General features: G+C 44.2%; 1 protein-coding gene across 1 annotated transcript in view; it reads right to left on the bottom strand.

Annotated features, from left to right (window-relative positions):
- LOC115321114 overlaps positions 1-17078 on the bottom strand; it is a 36599-nt gene extending 19521 nt beyond the window's left edge. Inside the window, exons 1-3 of the mRNA XM_029981393.4 lie at positions 16872-17078; positions 14865-15154; positions 10923-11122 (exon numbers count right to left, since the gene is read on the bottom strand). Coding sequence (XP_029837253.3) covers positions 10923-11122; positions 14865-15154; positions 16872-17015 — 634 coding nt within the window. The 5' untranslated portion in view covers positions 17016-17078. The remainder of the gene's footprint in view (positions 1-10922; positions 11123-14864; positions 15155-16871) is intronic.
- Positions 17079-22421: the final 5343 nt, after the last annotated feature.

Genomic DNA, 22421 nt, shown 5'->3' on the forward strand with positions numbered 1-22421 from the left:
ACGAATCATGTAGCAAGAAGCGTGAATATTGCGCTCTACTCCCTTCGCTGCTGAAGGTATCAGTGACTACACCCTAAGGAATCGTCTGCTTTCCCGAAAACACTTGGGAGAGCCAGTTGCTGCACTCTACGCAGGGAGCTTGATGAACGTCGATGCTTAAAATGTATTTAGGCCTCAATAAAGGCCTGCACTACCTCACTGAGCGTAGTGAAATGTCGCTTTGAAAGAATCGTGTAGCTACTAACCCATTTCTACATTTTATTGAAACGTCGTGCTCAGAAGGGAAGCGCGGTCAGCTTTTTTAGGTCGAGACATAGTTTCATCCTTTTCATTCTTCGAGCTTCCACCGTGGATTGCAGCGGATGGCGCTCCCGAATGCTTGGCAGGAGAGTAGAAGCTCCCATATTTCTTAAAGTGCACATGACAACAACACATGCGAGGTCGTCTTCTCTAGTTGCTCTTCTCTTGTCTACAGGATGTGTTTAATGGTAAATGTACGCTACTGCTATGAAATACAAAGAGTCGCATGTAGGATATGTTGCGCACGCTCCCCAACCCTATTGAAAAAGGCCAATATGAACTCGGCTTATTGGAAATATTGTATTCCAATGAAGTTGATGGAAACCAATAAAAACTTATTGTTATCCGATTAACCCAATACGCACGATGGGAATTCATATCGGAGCACATTATCCCGATATTGTATGCGGTTATTGGTATACAACAGGATATTGGAGCACAATATCCCGATATAACTTGCGGTTATTGGTATACAACACGATATCGAAGCACAATATCCCGACAGAACTTACGGTTATTGGAATAGAATACGACACCGCGTGCATATTGGTGACCGACATGGACATACTGTGCGGCCACACGATATATAAATATCGGTCGTCGATCACGGGCCCAAAGGAGAATACAATATCGCGTGGATAAATCTCAGAACGAATTCCAAGTTACCAACATGAATTACGTCGGCATATACCGCGGACTAAGAGGATACGTAACACAGTATTGATCGCCCGTGAAGCAACATGTGGATATCGGTACGCCCACAATACGACATCGCGTGAATGATATTGTAGAACAGCAGGAGTTACCATACGGCAATACGAGAGAGAACGATATTGGAGGGGGATACACACAGAACACAAACGTTCCACGTTGCAAACACATTCACATTGATCGAAAGCGCAAGAGTACGTACGGCACACAGTACACACAGCCTCGAGCGCTTGAAATGCTAGACAACCACCAAACCATTCAGAATAACTAGCTGGGACACCCGCGACCTACCTTTCAATGAGAAAGCCCAATAACGACGTGCTCATTGGAGTGATCGTTTTCAAACAAATGTTTATTGCAGTTTTAATGCAACAAAAGTTAGGTTACCGATGTTGGAACCCAAATCGAACGCGATACGTGACAATGTCAGTTCGCACGATAAAATAATGAGGATTAATGGGCTTGACAGGTCACGTGCTTCTTACCCGCACATTTATCGATATTGACCCACCTTTCTGGGTAATCCTACGTCGTACACAAAATCCACAACCACACGCGAGCACATTTCACCCACCACTCTTCGTCGCCCGTTTCGCAAGATTCACACACTGTAAAAAACGACGGGAAAAATACGTGCATTTGCGCCATCAAACGATACGTTACAGACTCGTTTTACGAGAAAAGTTTCCATCGTCAACCCGCGCGCGCGAAATCTCGAGCGCTCGAGCAGCTCGAGCTGCTCGAGCTTCGGAGGCAGTTCGAACTCCGAAGGGAGGCGAGCCGGCGCGCCTGCGCGCATGCGCTGCCAGACAAGCGGCTGAGCGAGCCGCGAGCCGCCGAGATTGCGCCGCCATTGCGCAACGACCGCGACCGCGCCAACCCGGCGGAACCGACGGATAACAGCTCGTCAAGTTCGTCGCACACTTTGCTTGTGGGTTCCAAGTGAAACCAACGCACTTTCAATCGCTTCGAAAGGTACGTATAGACGACTTTATTACTTGCAGCATTGAGTGCTTTGGTATACACAGATCAAAGTGAACACTGAAGGACAGAAGGGAGACATGATGTTTTGAAATCGCAGCTTATTTGAACGCATGCGTCCCCTGCTGAAAGCGTCTGGCTGTGCTGTGTTGCAGACGTCATTTCGACTGCGTGTACTCTGATGTAACGTCAGTCAGTGTTTACACTCGGCTAGCTATCACTCGGCTTGTTATCTCATGTGCGAAATAGACGTAGAAACCAGCGCCTCGTCTCTTTCGGATATTCAACCTCCAGCCCCCTAGCTCCCAGCGTGCTTACCGGCGCAAACCGTTCGACGTGTTGGATTCGTGGGCTCGTTCGAAGAGGCGTTGTTTAACGCTCACGAGTCGCCGAAGTGTTACCAGAGCTTCTCTTTACGAAAGTCGCGATCGACGCTGGGCTCTGAGCTCGTACTTTTTTCTTCCCTGGTAGACTAAGAGTGCCGACCATTCATCTGTGGTGCCGACTGGCGCCGTACGAAGTTGAGAAAAGCTAGCGAGTCTGTCAGATTTTCGTGACGCCGCCCAACTACTCTGCTACCGGCTGCGCTCAACAAATAAAGTAAAAAAAAAAAAAAAAACGTTTTTTTATTTTCAAAAATTTTTTTTTGCCATGTTTCATTTTAGTCGCTGCAAAGTAAATCGCGGCCGTACGTCGGTTGACTCCCGATTACTGTCTCTACATCGTAGATTGTCTCACCACACTGGTGCCTCGTTGGTGTGATCTTATTCTGATATCGTTACATCTTGCTTTTTCATCTTGGCACACTTCTAGACGACCTTCTACACGTTGCACTCCTTGTCGACATGTCGCTGGTGTTAGAGACAAATCTGAAGTCGCTGTTTGCTCACTCCTTGGTGCACATATTTCATGTTCAACATCAGGTATCTGAAGGAGGCGCCATGAAACCCTGGAGTTTGTTTAGAGGCACCTCAACATACTGTATACAAGTGTCGTTTTGTGTGTTATAGTTTCCTACAAAACCAAATTGCACTTTGTTCGTAATATACGCTATAACTGTTCACAACAATTAAAGTTGCTATGAAACATTGGCCACGAGAGGTGACTCGGCCAACGCAGCCTGAAAATTCCTCGCATAATTTTCTTCATGGGTCATTTTGGACATTGACAAATTTTCTTGTGAATAATGAGTGTTATGCACATGTGTTCTACTTTTCGTACAGGTACCTCAGTTAGATAAACCCCAGTAAAGGCAGCAAGACCGTCTCATGGGGTCACACCAAGGATGACTGCATTCCTGCTCGAGTCCCGAGTCTTGTCACCAAACTTCACTGAACATAATGGTACATTCCGTTTCCTTAACTTTTTCTTCTGAAATGTGTTATTTTTTTTATTGTTGCTTTTTTCTATTGAAAAAAGGGTAGTACAACGTTTAAACACCCAATTTTTTTTTCTTTTTGTAAAATGTGTAGTACATCGTTTAAACACCCAAGCGTTCATAAATGGTCTCTGTACCAGACAATAGGGTGTCTTATACTCTGTTTCATACTCAGCGTGCAACGCTGTCAAAGGTACTAAAGTGGTGCGCATGAAAAAATAGAAAAAGTGTTACTCCGCGCGTTTCGTGGACGAGTGGTAGAAGGCGCTGCTCTGGCGATATTGACGTCTCGGTGGCCGTGGTTCAAACCCATTTTACGCGCAAAGATTTTTTTTTTTTTCTTTTTTAGACATTCTTTTTTTGCAAGATTGTGCGCATTGACGAAGTGCATATTTCAGTTCCTCCTTCTTGATTTTTATTTATAAGTCGCCGAGAGGCCAGATTTCTACCATCTGGTCTGCCGCTTTGCAAGTGTTATTTGCCTCCAGCACAGAGTTATATTTTTCTTTTGTGCAGCGTGGAAGGAGGAATCGCCCTGATAGCGGCCTTGTCCCAAAATTTATAATAAAACATTAACGACAATAGTTGTGGCCTGTACAGTTTATTTTGAAATAGCTGTCAAGGGTAGGAATCTCCCTCTCGGAGCACTTGCAATGCACCTTCAGGCGAATGGCGTTCTGTGGGAACTCGTCATGCTTGACGGTCCCCGTGCTCGAAACTTTCTTGCTGCGAGGTCTTTGCTTCGGGGACGCCACCTTGCCAAATAGGCACTGTGCCTTGCACTTTGCGACGGTACAGGGCACACTCCAGTGTTGTTACTGGCCGTCTCCAGGACTTCACGACCGAATTCTCCGGGGAATGTGTTCTTACACTCCCGTACACATTGGCGATCATCTGCTTGCACTCTTTCAAGATTTTCGCACAACGAATCTTCGAAAACATCCGAGCAGGAAAGGTACTTGAGCTTGCTGCGTAAGACGCCATCTTCTCAAAACCAGCGGCTGCCACACGGATGAAAACGAAAACAATTTAAGGTGGTTTACATTATCTTTTCCTTTTTCTTGAAAAACATTTGTGCTCCGTTGAAATCATAACGCCAATATCAGTTACTAGCCCCGAGGAGGCACATTTTCCGACTTTTTAAAATTTTTCTGCAGGGGACGCACTATCTTATGGGGCGAACGTAGGCACGGTCAGCAATGCAAACCGGTGCGCTAGCTTTGACTGTGTTGCACTCTATGTATGAAACAGAGTATAGGATCGCTTCAGACGGGGCAACCTTTCCAGCAATTTTGGGGCTGCTGGCGGGTTGTTCCCTAGTTTTCCCTACATCGACACAAATTGCTGAGATTGGGTCCGGCTCGAAGCGGACGAGCAACTCTGACTACTCGGAGATGTTTGAAGCGGCAGCAGCCAATCAGGAATGCAATATTTTCACGTGACACCCCTGTGGTCGTGATGATGAGAACTGAGGACTTAGTTCTGGTTTGAAATGGATCATTTTTGAAAATAAACTGTTTCAAAAAGACGAGTAAGTATTCTCAGCCAAATTTAAAGATATAAAAACATGTTTTTAGGATATAACTGTGATTCTAAATACTGTAAGAAAAATAAAATTTCATGATGATGATGGCAAGTCGTAGCAATTCGTTTGCTGCATGTGAACGCGGGCGGCCCGTGTTGCTGGTGTTGCGACATGAAGTTGCTGGGCGAAATTGTTCCGTCTGAAGCGGGCTTTAGGGAACTGAATTCAAGAACCGTGGAGCTCTGGGGGCAAGCCCACCTGGAAACATTTTTTTTTCTTTTTTGCCTTTTTTAGTATTTAAATAGATATATATATATACATATATACTTTTTTTAAGTTTTAACATATAGATGCATAATTTACACACTAATTCATTTTCAGAAGCGCTTTTATTCACACTCTGTGGCTTTCTAGTGCTTGCAATACTCGTCTCGAGGTTATGCTTTGTCGCTTGAGAATCGGCCACTCACGTCTGACGCATATGTACCTCCTCTGTGGCGAAGAAGTTGCACTTTGTGCCCATTGTGGGGAATTACTTACAATTTTACACATTCTATGGGAGTGTAGGTTTTATCATCAACTGCGCGTATCATGTTTTCCTGAACTTTTTAGAGACTATCTACCCTTTCATCCTATGTTTTTACTTGGTGACAGTGCGTTAGTACCACTTAGACGAGTTTTTAATTTTCTTAACAAAACTGGTTATCTACACAAGTTATAAAAATCTTCTCTAGTCTAGCATGTGTTTTGCTGAGTTTTAATAAACATTTTGTTTGGCGCATTATGGCCTCAGTTGCTGCTGCGCCATTAAAACCTTAATCTTACTTAGTGCTTGCAATAGCTTCTCGGTGAGCTAATGCCAGCTCTGCAAAGGGAGAGGGATCTTCCCACGCTTTGCAGGCAGTAAAGCTGTGGCTTGCACAGCTCTAGTGTGTCACACCTCGCTCACTGGCTCCATCGCGAAGCATAGGTGCTTCATGAGTCGCGCCACACCGTAAGCCCAAAAAACGGTTGGGTGACAAACCTGGGACCATTTGTCACTGCACTCAGCTATGGTATGGTGGCATGGTCGGGGCATGAAGCAGGGGTACAGCTTGGAAATGCTGATCTTCATGACATTTTAAACACATTTTTCATTACTTTTGTGTCGAGTTGTCAGCATTCTAAAGGTGAGAAAGCAAGCAGCAGCGACAGCAAGAAAAGAAAAATTTAAGACCGCTTTCACCAAGAATCAATTACGAGCACTAGAAAGGCATGGAGTGTAATTAAAACGCTTCTAAAGGTGAATTAGCGTATAAATTAAGTAGTTGTGCCTCAAAAATACAAAAAAAAAAACAATGTAAATATAGTTATAAGGATAAAAATATACACCAGGAGGACTTAAACCAAAACTACAGTCTGTAAGTTTGAAATTCGACACCTTAAGCCACTTGGCCACCACCCAATTTTATTTCCAGGTCGTTCATTGAGGTATATGAATTTTGTTTGCAGCTGTCGGCTGCAAGAGAGATTGCCTTATTTTCATTTACTTTACTATTCCCACCAAATATGACAAGTGATAAAGAATAGAACCTCATTTGGTTGGCCGAAGCAGTGTGCTTGCATGAAGGCAAACTAGCCTGTCTTGCTGTGTTCATATTTTGTTTCATCATCTGTTTAGGATTCTGTTGTCGCTCATCAAAAGAAGAAAAAAAAAACTGACTAATTCTGACTTATTCTGGTGTGCAGGTACCCTTGGCAGTAAACTCTGCTAAATGGGGCAAAATATAGATACTTTTTTTAGCAAATATGCATCGTTTTAGCAAAATGAGCTACACTATTTGACTAACATGAAACAGAACGAGCCTCTCCACTTGGGTCTTTTTTCATCTCTCGCAGACACTATTTCCTGCTTTTTGTGGTTTGTATCAAACTTTTGTATTCTGTCCGGCCAAAGCATCTGTGTTACACTAAGACTGGGTTCTTTAGGATATCTACAGGTATTCTTCGCAGCAAATGGCTTCCAATCAGGAACACGAGTTTGTCCTCGGCCACCGAGAGCAAGTATTTTCAAGGTGAGCTATTGCCTGCCTATGAGTTTTGTATTTCATTCCTCTTGAATGCCATAACTTATGTGTAGTGGTCTTGCATTAGTATTTTGTTGTCTCTCTTCTGCAAAAACACCCAAGTTTGACTAAGACCAGGTTCTTTCTTATACATGCAGGTCTTGGTGGGAAGCACCAGCCAATCAAGGCCAGAAGTTTGCTCTTTGCCGCGCATGGCAAGTGTTTTCAAGGTGAGTGATTCACGCCTATCTGAGTTGTGCGTTTCATTCCTCGCAGACACTCTATTTCCTGTCTGTATAGTGGCCTTGTTTCAGGCTTTTGTGTCTCTGTCCGGCCAAAGCATCTGTGTTAGACTAATCTTTAGGATATGTGCAGCAATTCTTGGCAGCAAGTGGCTTCCAATCAGGAACACGAGTTTGTCCTCGGCCACCAAAAGCAAGTATTTTCAAGGCGAGCTATAGCCCGCCTATATGAGTTTCAGCATTCATCAAGGAGCGCAAAATCAAAGCCCGGGGGTTGGCCATTGCAAAAATGTTGACTCGGAAGCGCATAGGGAGGAAGCTGTACAAAAGTATCCACCTGCCTCTACAAGTAAAACCGAAACTAAAGGCCCGTTCACACTCTTGCGACCGAGTACGACCGAGTACGGCTGAGAGAGACGAGGATCTCTTACAACTTCTTAAATGTTTTTAGAATGAGGGAACACACTGGTATTGTGGCGCCATCTATGCGGTGACCCTGGAACTGCATTTCACAAGAGCGATGGTTTTGCGGGATTTCCGAGGTCAAATGTGCGTAATAACCATAGAAAGGCTCGTTTATAACATTGACAAAAGTGTTTCGAGCCAAAAAAGAAAGAATAATGCGCGAGAAATAAAAAAAAAATAAAAAATATGCCGGACCGCCGAGTTTACACTGCTTCCCAATAGATGGCGCCAGTGTGTTCTCTGGTTTAAGAAGTTTTAAGGAACCCAGGTTTAAGAGGTCGCAAGCAGTCGCAAGAGTGTGAACGGGCCTTAAGAATGTGGGTTCCATTTGAAAAAAAAACAAAACAACATTGTCAGCCCGAATTAACTCGGGGGCGGCACTGAGCAAACAAGCCACGGTACGAGTATGCTTGGTTCAGGCGTTTGTAGGGGTGGTAGATGATTCGGTGTTTTCTAAAAAAAATAATTTTTTTTCTAAAAGTGTGGTGGTCGAATATTCAGGGATGGGCATTGAGTCGGGATGTTAAGGTAAAAATTTCATCCACATGCCGGGATTCATGTGCCTTGTCCCCCTAGCGAGGGGGACAAGGCCTTCAAAATTTTGGGTTCGCAAAAGGGGTGCGTCAGTATTGACGTCTCATTTTACATCATTCGTCTCAATTTAAAACGCACTATAAATGACATGCCTGAGATTCGTTTGGGTGCACTTCCTCTCAGCAAGTATATGGTTCTGTCTCAAAAAGGTCTAATCTGATGTTGACCGCTCCCCAGGTCTCCACCGACGATTCATCAGGACGAGACCCGACCGGGACACTAGGGAGGAACGGCTTAAGCAAGGGAGGCTACATATACGACAGCTTCTTGCGGACAAGAAACGAAAATAGATAGATGGTGTGTGTTTCATTTGCTATGCCTTTTGGCGTGTACATTATGTTTGTTATGTTTCAAGATTCCTGCAGAGTTCGGTTTCAACTATTGTAAAATACCGAGCATGCGCCCAGGTCGCAGAAGCGCCTACCCTCTGATTCGGAACGATCCGCAAATAAGCAAAGGTCATACCAGACACCCATCCACCTGTTTTGAGCCATGCTCAAAATATTATAAGAGCACTTCAAGCGTCAGGTGCTGTGGCGCCTTTGCCACAATAGCGCCAGTCGCAGGGCTGACAGATCCGTGACTGGCGCAAGCCATGGCATGGCCTTTGGGAACCAGGGAATTGAGATTAAAGAAGTAGCGCAGAAATTGGAGGCGAGTGGTGAAGGTGAGCAGAGTTAACAGAAAACAAGGATGAAGGGAGTTCCGTCGCATGAGGCATCTGTGTCCCGTGCATGTAATTTTGAGTGTGCTGTAGGTGGCTACCCAAAAAAATTGTTACTTGGACGTAACTAATCGCAAACCTCTCTTGCAGTTTCCATGGCCCACAAGCCAGCCGGCGCCAGTTCGTTCTCGTTCAAAGGTGAGGATTCTAGATTTTCTAGATTGCTCTGAAGCAGCAATACTGAAGCCGGAGAAGCGGTACGGCATATTTAATTGACAGAACGACTGGGGACGCTTTCACTGAAGCTTGTTTTGCTGCAATACACGTGTGTATTGCAGCAAAACAAGCTTCAGTGAAAGCGTCCCTACTCGTTCTGAGCTCCGTCAATTAAAGGTGCCGTACCTGTTGTCTGTCTGGCTTCAGTGTTGCTGTAGGCGACAAAACGTGTGCCCAGTTTTGTCACAAGAGGCATATTATGTCACGCACATGTAATTTTGAATTTATCGGGCTTAGTGTGCTGTAGGTGGCTGGTCAAAGAAATTGATACTTGGACGCAGCTAATCGCAAATCTTTCTGGCAGTTTCCACAGCCTAAGAGCCAGCAGGTCCCAGTTAGCTTTTCTTCAAAGGGGAGAATTCCAGATTCCCGAAGGAGGAATACTGAAGCCATATGACCGGTACAGCATTTTTAATTGACGGAGCTCAGAACGACTGGGAGCTCCTGCAGTGAAGCTTATTTTTCTGTAATACAAGCGGGCGACATTGACACGTGCCCAGTTACGTCGCAAGAGGATATCTATGTCCCGCGGATGTAATTTTGAATCTTTCAGACTTAGTGTACTTTACGTGGCTACTCAAAGTAACTGCTACTTGGACGCAACTAACCGCAAATCTCTCTTCCAGTTTCCACGGCCTACAAGCAAGCAAGCACCAGTTCGTTTTTCCTCAAAGGTGAGCATTCCAGATACTCTAGTTAGGTGCGAAGCAGGAATAGTGAAGCCAGAAGAGAGGATACGTATATTTAATTGACTGAGCTCAGAATGACCTGTGGCAGTGGCATTGAAGCTTATTTTTCCACAATCAAACGCAGACATAATTTTGAATCTACCCGCTTGGTGAAGGATTGCTACTTGTCGCGAACTAATCACAAATTTTTATTTTGCAGTTTCTATATGGCTACAGCTAGCAGGTGCTGTTTTCATTAAGGTGAGGATTTCACATTCTGTTTTCAAACATCAAGTTTTTGAATGAGAGTCCTAAACAATTAACTTTCTTTTGCAGTAAATGCCAGATCCTCCAGTTCAGGAATATGTTAAATATATTTGGTATGGATAAGTCCAGTGTTTTGCTTCTTTATTCACAATTTCACAACAGCAACATTTTTTAAATTTATCACTCAGAAATACACACAAGAAGAGACTGCGTTACAGAGAAATGTTGCGCTGAACGTGATATTCCAACTCGTATATAGTTTTATTGGTAGCCGATATAATATATTGGATTCCAATATCCATAATATGCTGAGTATATTGGAATCGTAAACCCTTATTGGATCCCCATACGACACATGGGGATCCAATAAGGGTTTATACGGTATTGGATTTCAATATTTTCAGCGTATTATGGATATTGGAATCCCATAACAAATCCTTATTGTAATACAATACAATAAATGTAATGTTTTCCAATACACTGTCTATATTGTATTGCAATACAATAAAAAGATATTGTTTACCAATATCCATAATACGCTGTTTATATTGGGGTTTTCCAATAGGGAACTCACTCTTCTACACAAAAGTGCTAGAAGACATGCGAGAGAGCAGCAGCTGGAGGTTGGCGGACGAAGGTAACAGCTCGAAATATTAGCGGGAAATTCCTCGTGATTTTACATTTCGTTGAGGAAGGAAGATTCAGTTGAACAAGCATCTTTCACAGCCAGTGCGGACAAAACTTTCGAGCGCAACCGTGTGCTGTCTGGGCTTCAGTGAATATATATTAAGGTTTGGCATACACACCTTTAGATGCAACTTCCAGAAGAAAGGCAGCTACAGAAATCGCCGTGAACATCAGGTAGAGCAAGAAGATGGACTGCACTTCAAATATCGACAGTGGTGTGTAGACTTCCTCGTGGTTGGCCGCAGAACAGGCTGCCCAGTCCCCATATTCCCTGTTCATCCATGCTTGCAGCAGGCCACTTTCTACCACCCAGTTGATCCTATTTAAAAAGTCTTTTTTTAGGCGTTTGCATTGACATACATTTTTAAAGTTACATATGAGCACATATTAGCTGCAACCTTATGTTGTGCAGTAGAATGATTTCGAAAATACCTGGTAATTCAAGCGTTGAGGAAGAAAACAAAGACAAAAAAGACGGAAGATAACACATTGTTACTGCTACGGTTCAAGTTCACGCAGGAATGTTTCTTTATCTAGCAAATTTCGTGAGTTTGGTAATCTGGGAATTACACTTTATGATATTAACGAAGACAACTGTAAATACCTATATGATTAGAGGAGACAACTGTAAAGCCGTATATATTTCTCATGATAATGCTATTCGCTATTTTAGAATAAATATTGAACGTGCTTTACAGCATAACAATTCAACAGTGTATTGTGCGTTCTCTTTGTTTGTTTTTTTTGATGAAGAAGGTTATAGTAATTAAAAAATATGAACTGTTTTCTACTTCAGTAGTGCGCTAATTATTGCTGTTTTTTTTAAAGTATGATTCTAAAGATTAGAGGTTTTAAGTTCTGGTTTATTCACACACTTTCTAGCATCAGATACAGTTGGCTACTTGACACAAAAAGGAAATTATATTATTTTTAACCAACACAGTTGAAACAAGCTTGTGGCCGTGGATAAATTTGTTGACTTAGCATACACACTAGTATTACTGGTAGTCAATAGACACCCAAGAAGCTCCGAACGCAAATTATAATATGTTGGCATATCCCTTCGTGATTAGTTTATCAGCTAATGCCAGAATCTGCAGAACGACAATGGGCTCGGGACTCGCCGCTCCCTGTGCTTCTTAATCTGTCCCTGACTGTACGTTTGAATAGTTCAGTTCACTTCATTGTTTAACAGTAACCCGATATTAAAAGTGACACAATATCGTAATTAAAGTGTAGCACACGTAGTAATAATTTCTAAAAGACTAATTTCTTTCTTCTTCGATGAAGTTATAGGTGTAAGCAAAGGTGCGTTGTTATGTGAAGTAATTAAATAAATAATATTGTTAAGCTGTCTTAAAAATAGACGTTGACAATTCGGTAATAAAGGCTGGAGCGTGTGTGTGTGTGGGGGGGGGGGGGGGGACGGGGGAAGTGGGAGAGGACCACAGTCAAAATTAATATTAAAAATGAGGAGGGAAAAAGAAAATATAAGGGGAGGAATTACGAACGCTAGAATATACCCGCCATTACGAAGGGTACGCATCAAATAGTTTTGCATTCACACTATGTTCAATTAAAGTAGATAATAATACGTAGCCAATCACATATGAATACCACAGAGGACAGCTCTATTTATTGGAAATTAGGGGGAGAAGTTGCGAAAGACCAAGGAGGTAAGAATAGAGGAGGCAGGACGTCATGCCCCATAGCTTCCCCAAGCCACATTATCTTCAAACTTGTGTCTTCGCCGTCCACCTCCCCAAAACCTTCTTTCATATGAGGTCTTCAGTCACGGCGTCATGCTCGAAATTAATTCTGGTTATGTGCATGGTGAAAAAGAAACTTTCTCGGGTTTAGCGGTTTTACCCGTCGTATATGGACACCCCTGCAACCGAACGGTCGGCGGACGACTTTGCGTCTGCTTGCTTCCTTCCTTGTCTAGCATCGGCACTATAAAATTAAATAGTTATGCTCTTGCCAGATTGTTACCATGTGGAAGTTATAGTGTTTAACATAAGATATCAACGTCAATGTGAGAACAACGCGAGATATTAGTTGCGGCAGCAGCGAATGTCGATCATCGTTTGACAAATATGTTTATATCGAGTATTTGGGGATATGCCCTTTTATTAATATCACAACTTAAATATGTCGCTAATATATGTTAATCATACGTGTTCAACGTAACTTTTTTTTAAATTTTGACGGCGATTATTTTTGCGCAATTGCGCAAAAAACTATCGCGATGGCGATTGCCATGCAAAATACGTTTGTGAAAGGCTCACGCCTTTCACAAACGTATTTTATTGTGTAATACATTAGTTGTATTACAATACAACTAATGTATTACACATTTTTTTATTGCCTGCCGGAGTGCAGTTAAGCATGGGACTCGCTGTAGCGTTGTAGATTAACGCTACTGCTGCTGAGTTGACTAGATTGGACACTGGCGGTGCGTGCCACAACAGAGAAGCCCGGACCGGTCCGAAGCATAGGCGGCGCCCGCAAGGAAGCTACGGGACTACGAACGTCGACGTGCTCACTCGGCAGCAGAGTGAAATTGCGAGTGAGGCTTTAATGTATTGGCTTTCACAAAGTCATCCGTCGTATATTGTTGTTCTTTTTGGTCTGTTTTTTGACGTCGAACACAGCTTTTTAATTCGCCCATGGGATTATTTCAATAATAGTTATCGCAAGAAACGTTTGACCAACTTTTTAACGGAAAGAGGGACGCTATCTGGCACGCTCCCGTTCCGGAGACGTCAGATTTGAAGCACACAAATCTGCACTTTTATGGAATATAGTCCGCGGCAGCGGCACACTGTCAGTGCCGTGGCAGAGGCCGAAATTCATCGCTTGCGCAGCTCAATGAACATCGGAAAATTGAGAGCATTGCTATTAATTAGCGTTATTGCGACGTTCACCTCATCCAGGAGGTTCATGCCGGTGAAAGGAAAACTCCGTGGAAGTTTAACAAGAACAATTTTGGCAGTCGCTCACAGGCAAAGGTCAATATCGATTTGGCGACGAGCAACGCACATACAAATTTGGTTCCTAAAACTGCTCCGCAGCTGCTCGAGTCGTCTGCTCTTCCTTGTCCTTCGTCCGCCATTGCCCTCGCTTCGCTCTCGTGAAACCTACCGGGCGGAAGCGAGCGCAATGCTATTGGCAAGTTCTACAACCATCCATCCAGTTTGAATGTGACATGCCGCGTGACATGGTCACAAGGTCCTTCCGATATGTTAAACGTTTTATGACTAGGATTCAAACAAACAGAAACCTGCCCTGTCCAACTATTTTAACCTCCTTTGGAAATGGCTTGACGAGGTAGTGTTCTGACTTCATACTGCACCATTCAGGCGGTGCTTTATAGAGGAGTATAGACGTCAATCGCGTCCTATACGCAACTCATACTTGTCATTATTTTTTTATTTAATGACACTGTATTTTGGAAAAAAGATAGAACGGTTATAATTATGAAGGAACGACTTCGCACGGAAAATGCTTCATTTTATTAATTATGAGGGCGACCTAAGTTAAGCACTGCAGACAAGGGGATCATTTGCGTGCGGGTGATGTATCATGAGTGGAAACCAGTAGCATTGTCTTTTAATATTGTGAATTTTTAGATTACAGTTTGCATAGACGTGACCCTCGTGAAGGAAACAAAATACGGCACACTTAAAGCTTTCGTGGTCCCTCCGCACAGTAAAGTATTAGAATGTGACGCTGAGGTAATAAAAAAAGATTTACCCACTTCCTGGTAACAATGGAAATGAATTACTACTTTTTTTCAGAACTACGCATACATACTGCGATAAGAACTTTACGGACGACAAGGTTACTTCTATATATCAGTATTTTTAGACAAACTGCCAACACCTAAAGTCAAAATGTATATATAGAGAAACATAAATTCGATATGAAAACAATGACGCGGTATTTTTTTCCATATGTCAGTAGTGCACAACCTGCCCTGGAGTCATTACTTAAATCTCGCAAAAAGTGAAGCCAGTATAAGCCAGAGATAATCTCTGGGAGTCGCATAGTTTACTTACCTTTTGTTCATAAACTCCGTAAATCTGCTATCTGTGCCATTCCTCAGGGCGATCGCAAATTTGTGGGGAAAAAATTGCTCCTTGGCAAAGTAGTAGTTGGCATCGCGGAACAGGTGGCAGGTGCGTGACACGTGGTAGCGCATGGTCGTTACGTCACTCACAATCACCGCCTCGCCGGATAACACCGAACGTAGGTGGTTCATAGAATAAAGGGAATTGGTCTCGTAAGTGCCGTTGCACCGCTCCACCATCTTCCATACTGCTTGATACTCTTCGACATCCTTGGAATTCTGTCGAGAAAGGAGTTGGCCGAATTAACACCAGACATGAAAATGGGAGCAAATCCTTAGTTACATCAACCGAGTCATCAGACTTTAATAACGTTATCCATGCCTATTGCTTTTGGTTAACTATAAAGCGTGAAAGTGTGAATGGAGCTTGTAACTCTCTTTTGTTTCGTTACTAAGAGTACTGTTGTGCATTCGTTTTACATTGGATGCTTTTAACGTACCCTCGCCCCTTGAATCCAAAAACTGTATCTGCGTCCGTGCATTTCTTGCTAGATTCAGCTGGAAACTAATGCCAGACGACCTAACGTCGCGTGACTAATATTTAAAGAGAAAAAATTGAAACACGTGACCTGCACGTCAACTTAGTTTCCCCGCTAAATTTAGCGGGAAAATTCACGTCTTGAGAACTAAACCTATTCAGTTTTCCTGCTAAATGTTTCCGTAAAATAGACGTCACGTTACTTATACATCAATGGTATTTACCCACTAGCTTTAGCTGCGGGAATCGACGTCACGTGACCTATATAACGCTTTAGTTTCCCGCTAAATTTATCCGGAAAATATGCGTCACGTGTCACACCCCCATTTCTATGTTTCATTCCCGTACTCTCTCTCTGCATGCCCCCCCTTTCTCTTAGTCAACATTCTCCCGTCCCTCCCCCACCAACGTGCATTTTCCTCAGTCTCGTTCCCTCCCCACCGCCTTCTACCTCCTCCTCTCTCTCTCCCAATCTCTCCTCCCTTCTCATAAATTTCAATTTCCACATCCCTTTCGTTGCTCTCCCAGTCCCCTTCCTCAGCGTCCTACACCTACAGTGCCCTGTCCGCATGTCCACTTGCCTCCCTTCCCCTTCCGTCACTCCGTCCCTGGTCACGTGAAACACCACAAACTCAGTATAAAGAAAAATACAGGTCCTTGACATCCCCAAACAACCGTTTAAAGTCTTCTGAAATTTTGAAACAATCTCTCCTAAATGCTGCCCTTCATGTATTCTTGTACTATGAAGTTAAAGGTCGCTGTTGATTTTGCGTCCAGAAAATGCACCCTTTTCAAAAGTTCAGCAAGCAACATTGGCAGTCCCCATTGCTTGAACACGAAGCACGTGATTGGATCCGAGTCAATCCGAGTCCTCCGGAACGCTGATGCATCCTTCGCGTCTCATACATGGCCCGAGTATGTGACCAAGTAATCACAGACAGGCGTTTGTTGCAACTTTTGAGTGGGGTGTATTGAAAGAAAGATGAACTAGATCACCCTTCTCTTCAAAATATCCGATCCTATCTAAGAAAGGCTACTGCGGTTACGCAAAACTCGACCGATCTAAAGCTGTTCCCTCCGCTATTGGCCATCAGAAAATGACCATCTCGCAGACGTTTTGTAAAATGAGGCTTAAGCTATGATCGCGGGAACATCAAACTGAAAGTGATAGAGCGGCTCCAAGACTATTCGGAACCATCAACGTGGTGCCCAATTCTGACCTACTAATTTGGGACCATCACCGTGTGGACTCATTGATAATGTCACAAGGAAATTCTATAAAAGAAAAAAATAATCCTCATGATACATCTTATTTTTCGTATTGTAAAAACGAAGATATCGTTTCTAAAGTTCATGATGTTACCTTCGATTTTTCGTGTGATTTAATTTCATTGATACCAGTTCTGAATGTAATTGTTTGAAGAAAAAAAAAAAGAGCACAGATGCAGATTGTCGTACCTTGAGAAGGGCCTCGTAGGCGGTTCCTTTCCATATGAGCGTCCTCATGTTGGGATGTGCCGACAAAGCTTTCATGCTATCGATTCGTTCTGGCTCAGGCCTAATCATCATTGTCGCTTTCATATGACCAGTGAAGGCGTTCATGAGCACCAGTACTGTGAGCAACCACACAGCAAAAACAATTCTTCCGGATGTGTACGGCGGGGTTCTCGGCGAAGCTGAAATGGGAACGTGAAGAATGTGACGTATCAAAAAGGGGCGTGACACCAATGTACTGTGTTGTCGCAATGATTAATGCAATTCAGAAGTTGCGAATATGCATATATTTAGAGGCTGTCCTGCACTTAAGATTTTGCAACATCGGTTCCGCGCTGCAGGTGGTCACTTTAGCCTCTAGATTGCGAGCGCAAACATGTATCATGTAGTTAGAGCAAAACGACCGCACGCATGTTCCATCTGCGTCAGTTTCAATGATTCCGTTGAGATGAAATTCAGCCAAGGATCTCTGTGTTCTGCTCAGCAAGCTCTCTATGTTATGTGCTTTGTGTTTTGTATGCTGGCACACACAGCAACCGACCGCCCAAGACAGTAACTGAATTTGATGTTAGCACTCAAAGAGAAAACTTTGATAGATGTTTCACAATACGTTTATTTTTATTGCCTATAGAATAACCTATTAGTTAAGTAAAAAATGTATTTTTATCTCTAGCAACATTGTCTTTTAGAGCGCTGCTGCTCTTAGGCACGCGTTTCTCGCTTGAGCGGCGTCGAAGTCGCCGTCGCCGTCGGCGTCGGCGTCGGCATCGGCATCGGCATCGGCGTAACCGCGCGCGTTTCATTAAAAAGGGGGGGGGGGGGGGGGGGGTTGAACGATTTTAAGATTAAAAGAATTTGCATCTCGCCACTTTTACGTTGTTTATCGTGTCCCGGAGGATCGAGAAAACAACTCCTTCATTAAAAAATGCCGCAATGCCGTTGCATAATCGCAAATCAAAAGTCGAACTTTTTCTCCCTCCTGCAGCCGCCAGTGGCAGCGGAAGAACTACGGCGAGAAGCTTACGTGACCTCGCTCGGCTCTAAGCTGTAGCATAGCGCCCGCTAATGTCAGCAGAGAGGAGAGGAAGCGTCCTCCGAGAGAGCATACGGGGAGCTACGCGGCACCCCGAATTACGTCACTAGGAGGGGGACCGCTTGGGACCCTGAAGACTGGGAGTGGAGTTGAGGAACGTCAAAAATGCCAATATCTTCTTCTTTTTAACAACAACTAGGACGCGCAGGCGAAATCGGGTTTACGTACTTTACTTTAGAAGTGTCAGAGGGCAACTTCCTCAAATGTTTGACCGAAGCTCAAAAATCGTTGCACGCCATCTCCCCCCCCCCCCCCCCCCCCTTAAAGGGGCACTGACACATCAAAATAATATTTTTTTTTGAAAGGATTGAAAACAATGCCTGGACATTACCCTCAAAAGCGGAACCTAGGAATTCAGTATTTGTGAAGTAAAAAAACAGTTTCCAAATGCTAAATTTGAAGTTCCCGCGGAATCCGCGCCACTGGAGTGACGTCAAACTTTGAGGGCTCCCGAGAGTCGAGTTTCTTTCGCTCCTCCGCTCCCAGACGTGTCTCCGCGACCCGAAGCGAGGAGGTGAGAGCGGGGGAAGGGCGCCGGTGTCGCGGGAACCACCGACCGGGAAACCGGTTTCCTGCGTGAGCGCCGTGCTGCCTATCGCTTCGAGCAGACGACGGTGCCCCGGCAGTGTCACAACCGAAACTACGATACACAGACACCAAACCCAGTTGTTTTGACCGTTTAACGATTTCCTTATCGAAGTCTGAGAGGTCGTCGGGCACCTAAAAAACACCACTTTGTCCGATTCCCCGGCTCACCGATCACCCTCTGCTACATGCGTTGAGCGCCGCCATGTTTTCCGAGGGAGGATAGAAATCCAGAAGACGACATCACAACGGGCTCCGATTCTCGGTATTTTCGAGAAGAAGGACCGCAGTGCGTTCACAATTGCGTTAAATATATTTTACGATTGCCGTAATAAAATGTTATAAATATGTCCCCTACAAAGCTTCTAAATTTCATAATTCTTGACGTCAGGAATCAAAAGAAGCAAGGAGGCGAAAAGCGGGAGAGGAAAACGCCAAAAATAAAAAGGTGCGCGCGCGAGTGGGAAATTTGTTTTTCGCGATGCGGTTTATTTTTTTTTTTTTTTTTTGCGTGTCTATGACTACAACGTGCATCGTTTTAGATAATAAAAAAAAAATAAGACCTTTGGGTGTCAGTGCCTATTCAAAGAAATAATGCAAGCGGACGTAACCGCGCGTTGCGTTATGGGAAAATGTCTCAACCTAATTTATCGGGAAATTTTCTACGTAATTGAGCAGGGAAATATTCCCGCTAAATGTAGCGGGGGAGGACCAGGAGAATAGAGGAGGGGAAGGGATCATACCCTCCCCTCAGTACCCTCCCCTCCTCCACCTCAAAAGCTGCGAACTAATTCGGCATTGCAGAGATTTTTAAACGTTTCCATTTTTTTTAACAGTATGACGCATTTTCACTTTAAATAAGTGACGTTTTTAGGCAATAAAAGTATATGAATTTATGTAATAATATTAACAATGTCTTTATTTTCCATCCGAGTGATGTTGGGGGGTTGCGGAAAAAAAGCTGAATAAATCAGCTTGACGAGATCCCTCCTCCCCAGAAGTTATTCAATGTAGAAAGCAAAAAACAAAAACAAGCTTAGAAGAACCCATGAAAAGGAAAAATAAACATTAAACAGTCTAGATGGGAAAAGAATGTCATAAAAGGAATTTACAACGAAGAAAAAAAAATGTTGAGCTATATTAACGGCAGAAAACAAATTCGTATTTTGCGCACGCGGGAACCGTCGCGGGTCACGTGGTACAGCTGTGAGCCGCCGCACGCTGAGCGTAGTGCGCCACCGGTTCACGCCGCTTCAACGCGTTTCTCCACGCCGCCGCCACCGGAAGAGAACACTCCGGCGCGCCACCGCCGTCATTTTCTGACCGGCGCACAGATTTAGCACGTGGTGCTTGCGCCCTTTCAGGCGCTTCGATTGGGCTGCAAAAGTTACTTATTAATATTCGTTTTTTTTGTACTTTAAACGAAAATGAATAAGTAACTTTTTTAGAGGCCATAAGAAGATTCCGAAAGGGCGCAAAGCACCACGTGATAAATAGTGACCACTCACGTGATAAATAGCGGCACTTTTCCGCGGCGCCCACGGGCGTCAGACTGAAATTCGTTTCGCGCCGTACATTTATCTGATCAAAAAAACTGCTCCGACTTTACTCAACAAGATTAACAATTTAATCAAACGTTTCGTCTCCCATCCGGGAAACATCGTCAGTGAAACCTACATGCAGGAATGAGGGAAAAAACTTCAAGAGTCCTATTTAAGCAAGTCCGCGTACACATCGGGGAGGGGGCCGCGGTTGGAATTGCAAGCTGATGAGTCACTTCGGATGAACCATGATTCCACGAACCTGCGTGGACCCCACCTTTGTTCGCGCGCCAGAGTGGACGCATTCTCAAAGTCGAAACAGTGACCCGTAGTCCAACAATAACACGCGCAAACAGATGGGGCAAAGAAGAAGTCAGGATAATGGACGAATTAGGACAGGGCAAGTAACAATACCCTATTTGAGAGGTGTTTCTGAGTCTATTCGCAGGGCCCTTGCACCTTTGAATATCCGCACTGCTTTCAAACCCCATCGTAAACTACGCGACCTCATTTCTAAACCTAAAGATGACACCCCCCCAGAGTCCCAGTGCGGTGTTGTGTATAAAGTGGAGTGTCTAAACTGTGACGCATCCTACATTGGGGAGACAGGCCGGAAGCGCTGCACTCGCTTAAACGAACACAAAAGGGACGTGGCGAAGGCCACGCATGCGACAAGAGCGAAGACGGAACTCGTAGACCATTGTTGGACTACGGGTCACTGTTTCGACTTTGAGAATGCGTCCACTCTGGCGCGCGAACCAAGGTGGGGTCCACGCAGGTTCGTGGAATCATGGTTCATCCGAAGTGACTCATCAGCTTGCAATTCCAACCGCGGCCCCCTCCCCGATGTGTACGCGGACTTGCTTAAATAGGACTGTTGAAGTTTTTTCCCTCATTCCTGCGGGTGTAGGCCCGTTTGTCATGTGCGCTTTCGTCATAGGCCAACTGGTAATAGGCCCGTTCATCACAGCGGAACATTCGTCATAGGGGAATTTGTCCCTAGGAACGTTTGTCACTGTGCGAACCGGATATTTGAATTTGCCCAACATATATTCACCTGGCTGTGCATGCAATGAAGATTAGTACGGTATATTTAATTTTACTAAAGAGAGGGAACATCCAAACAAGTCATCGTTGTACTTAGAAAACAACTAATTTATTGAGCGAAAAAAAAAAAAAAATAAAAAGCGATATTCCGAACTCCCACCCTCAGGGTTTCTAGACGATTGCGACCATTGTAGCGGCTCACAATGATTTGAAGACGCCGGTTGCTGTCGTCGTGCTTCTTCGACACCCTCGAAGATGTCGTACCGCCCTCTGCTTGAGCCAGCTTCATCTCTGTTAAGGATAAAAAGAAAAAAGAACACACCCACTCTTGGAGAAAGCTTTTTGAGTGGGCAACGCACTGAAATTTTGAGCCACAAACGCAAAAATGTACTACAGAAACCCTCCAAGTTCTCAGAGGATTATGTCAGTTCTTACGTGCAGTCCTCGGAGCCACGCTTCGATGCTGTTGTTCGTCTTTGTTGGCCTTTCTGCTAGTGTTGATTTTCTGACTGACCAAACCAGAGGAGGGGAGGTGGCCGACGACAAGCCGTTTCGACGGGGTCTCCAGATATACACGTCCTCGAAGTAGTCCGCCACGAGTGAGGCATCGGTGGGGAAAACCTCGAGAAGTTCCTTGAAGGCCTCGGGAATGTCGGCAATTGGCAAGAAGGCCAATGCGGGATGCATTCCCATTTGAAAATCAACAAGAAATAAAGTAACCAATTGGCTTACCTGAAGACAACAATAAGACATATAAATAGAATGCCGCATACCAGAACAGCAAACTGGTCATCTGAATTGTAGCGACTCTGGTGACCACTAGAGCACACCTTCCTATCCCCAACTGGGATAAGTGAAAAAAACATCCCTGTATCGTTGATAGCCGCTATCTTGAAGTCTGTGTAAGCCACCTCAAGGCAGTTGGCTCCCCATGTGACTCAGAACGACATCGAAAAACCTTAAAACGAGCGAAGATATTTTGAAGTGTTTGAACACATATCCAATAATAGGACCACCGAGTGTTTCTTTTTATACGTTTATCAGAGCTCTTGAATGCTCACCTTTTGTAGGTAGCTTCAGATTTGTTGGGCAGCAAGCCGCAAACCATTGGCTTTACCACGCCGTTGACGGTGGCATGCTCCGTGTACAGTTAGTAGAACTTTGCCGGGTCACTTTAAAGGTCCCGTCCGCGAACCACGTAGTCGCCTGAGCAAGACAGCTCAAGTTGCGCTCGGTGGCAAAGATCAG

The sequence above is a fragment of the Ixodes scapularis genome, unplaced genomic scaffold (genome assembly GCF_016920785.2).
Source record: "Ixodes scapularis isolate PalLabHiFi unplaced genomic scaffold, ASM1692078v2 PGA_scaffold1__304_contigs__length_218370807, whole genome shotgun sequence".
NCBI classification, from domain to species: Eukaryota; Metazoa; Arthropoda; class Arachnida; order Ixodida; family Ixodidae; genus Ixodes; species Ixodes scapularis.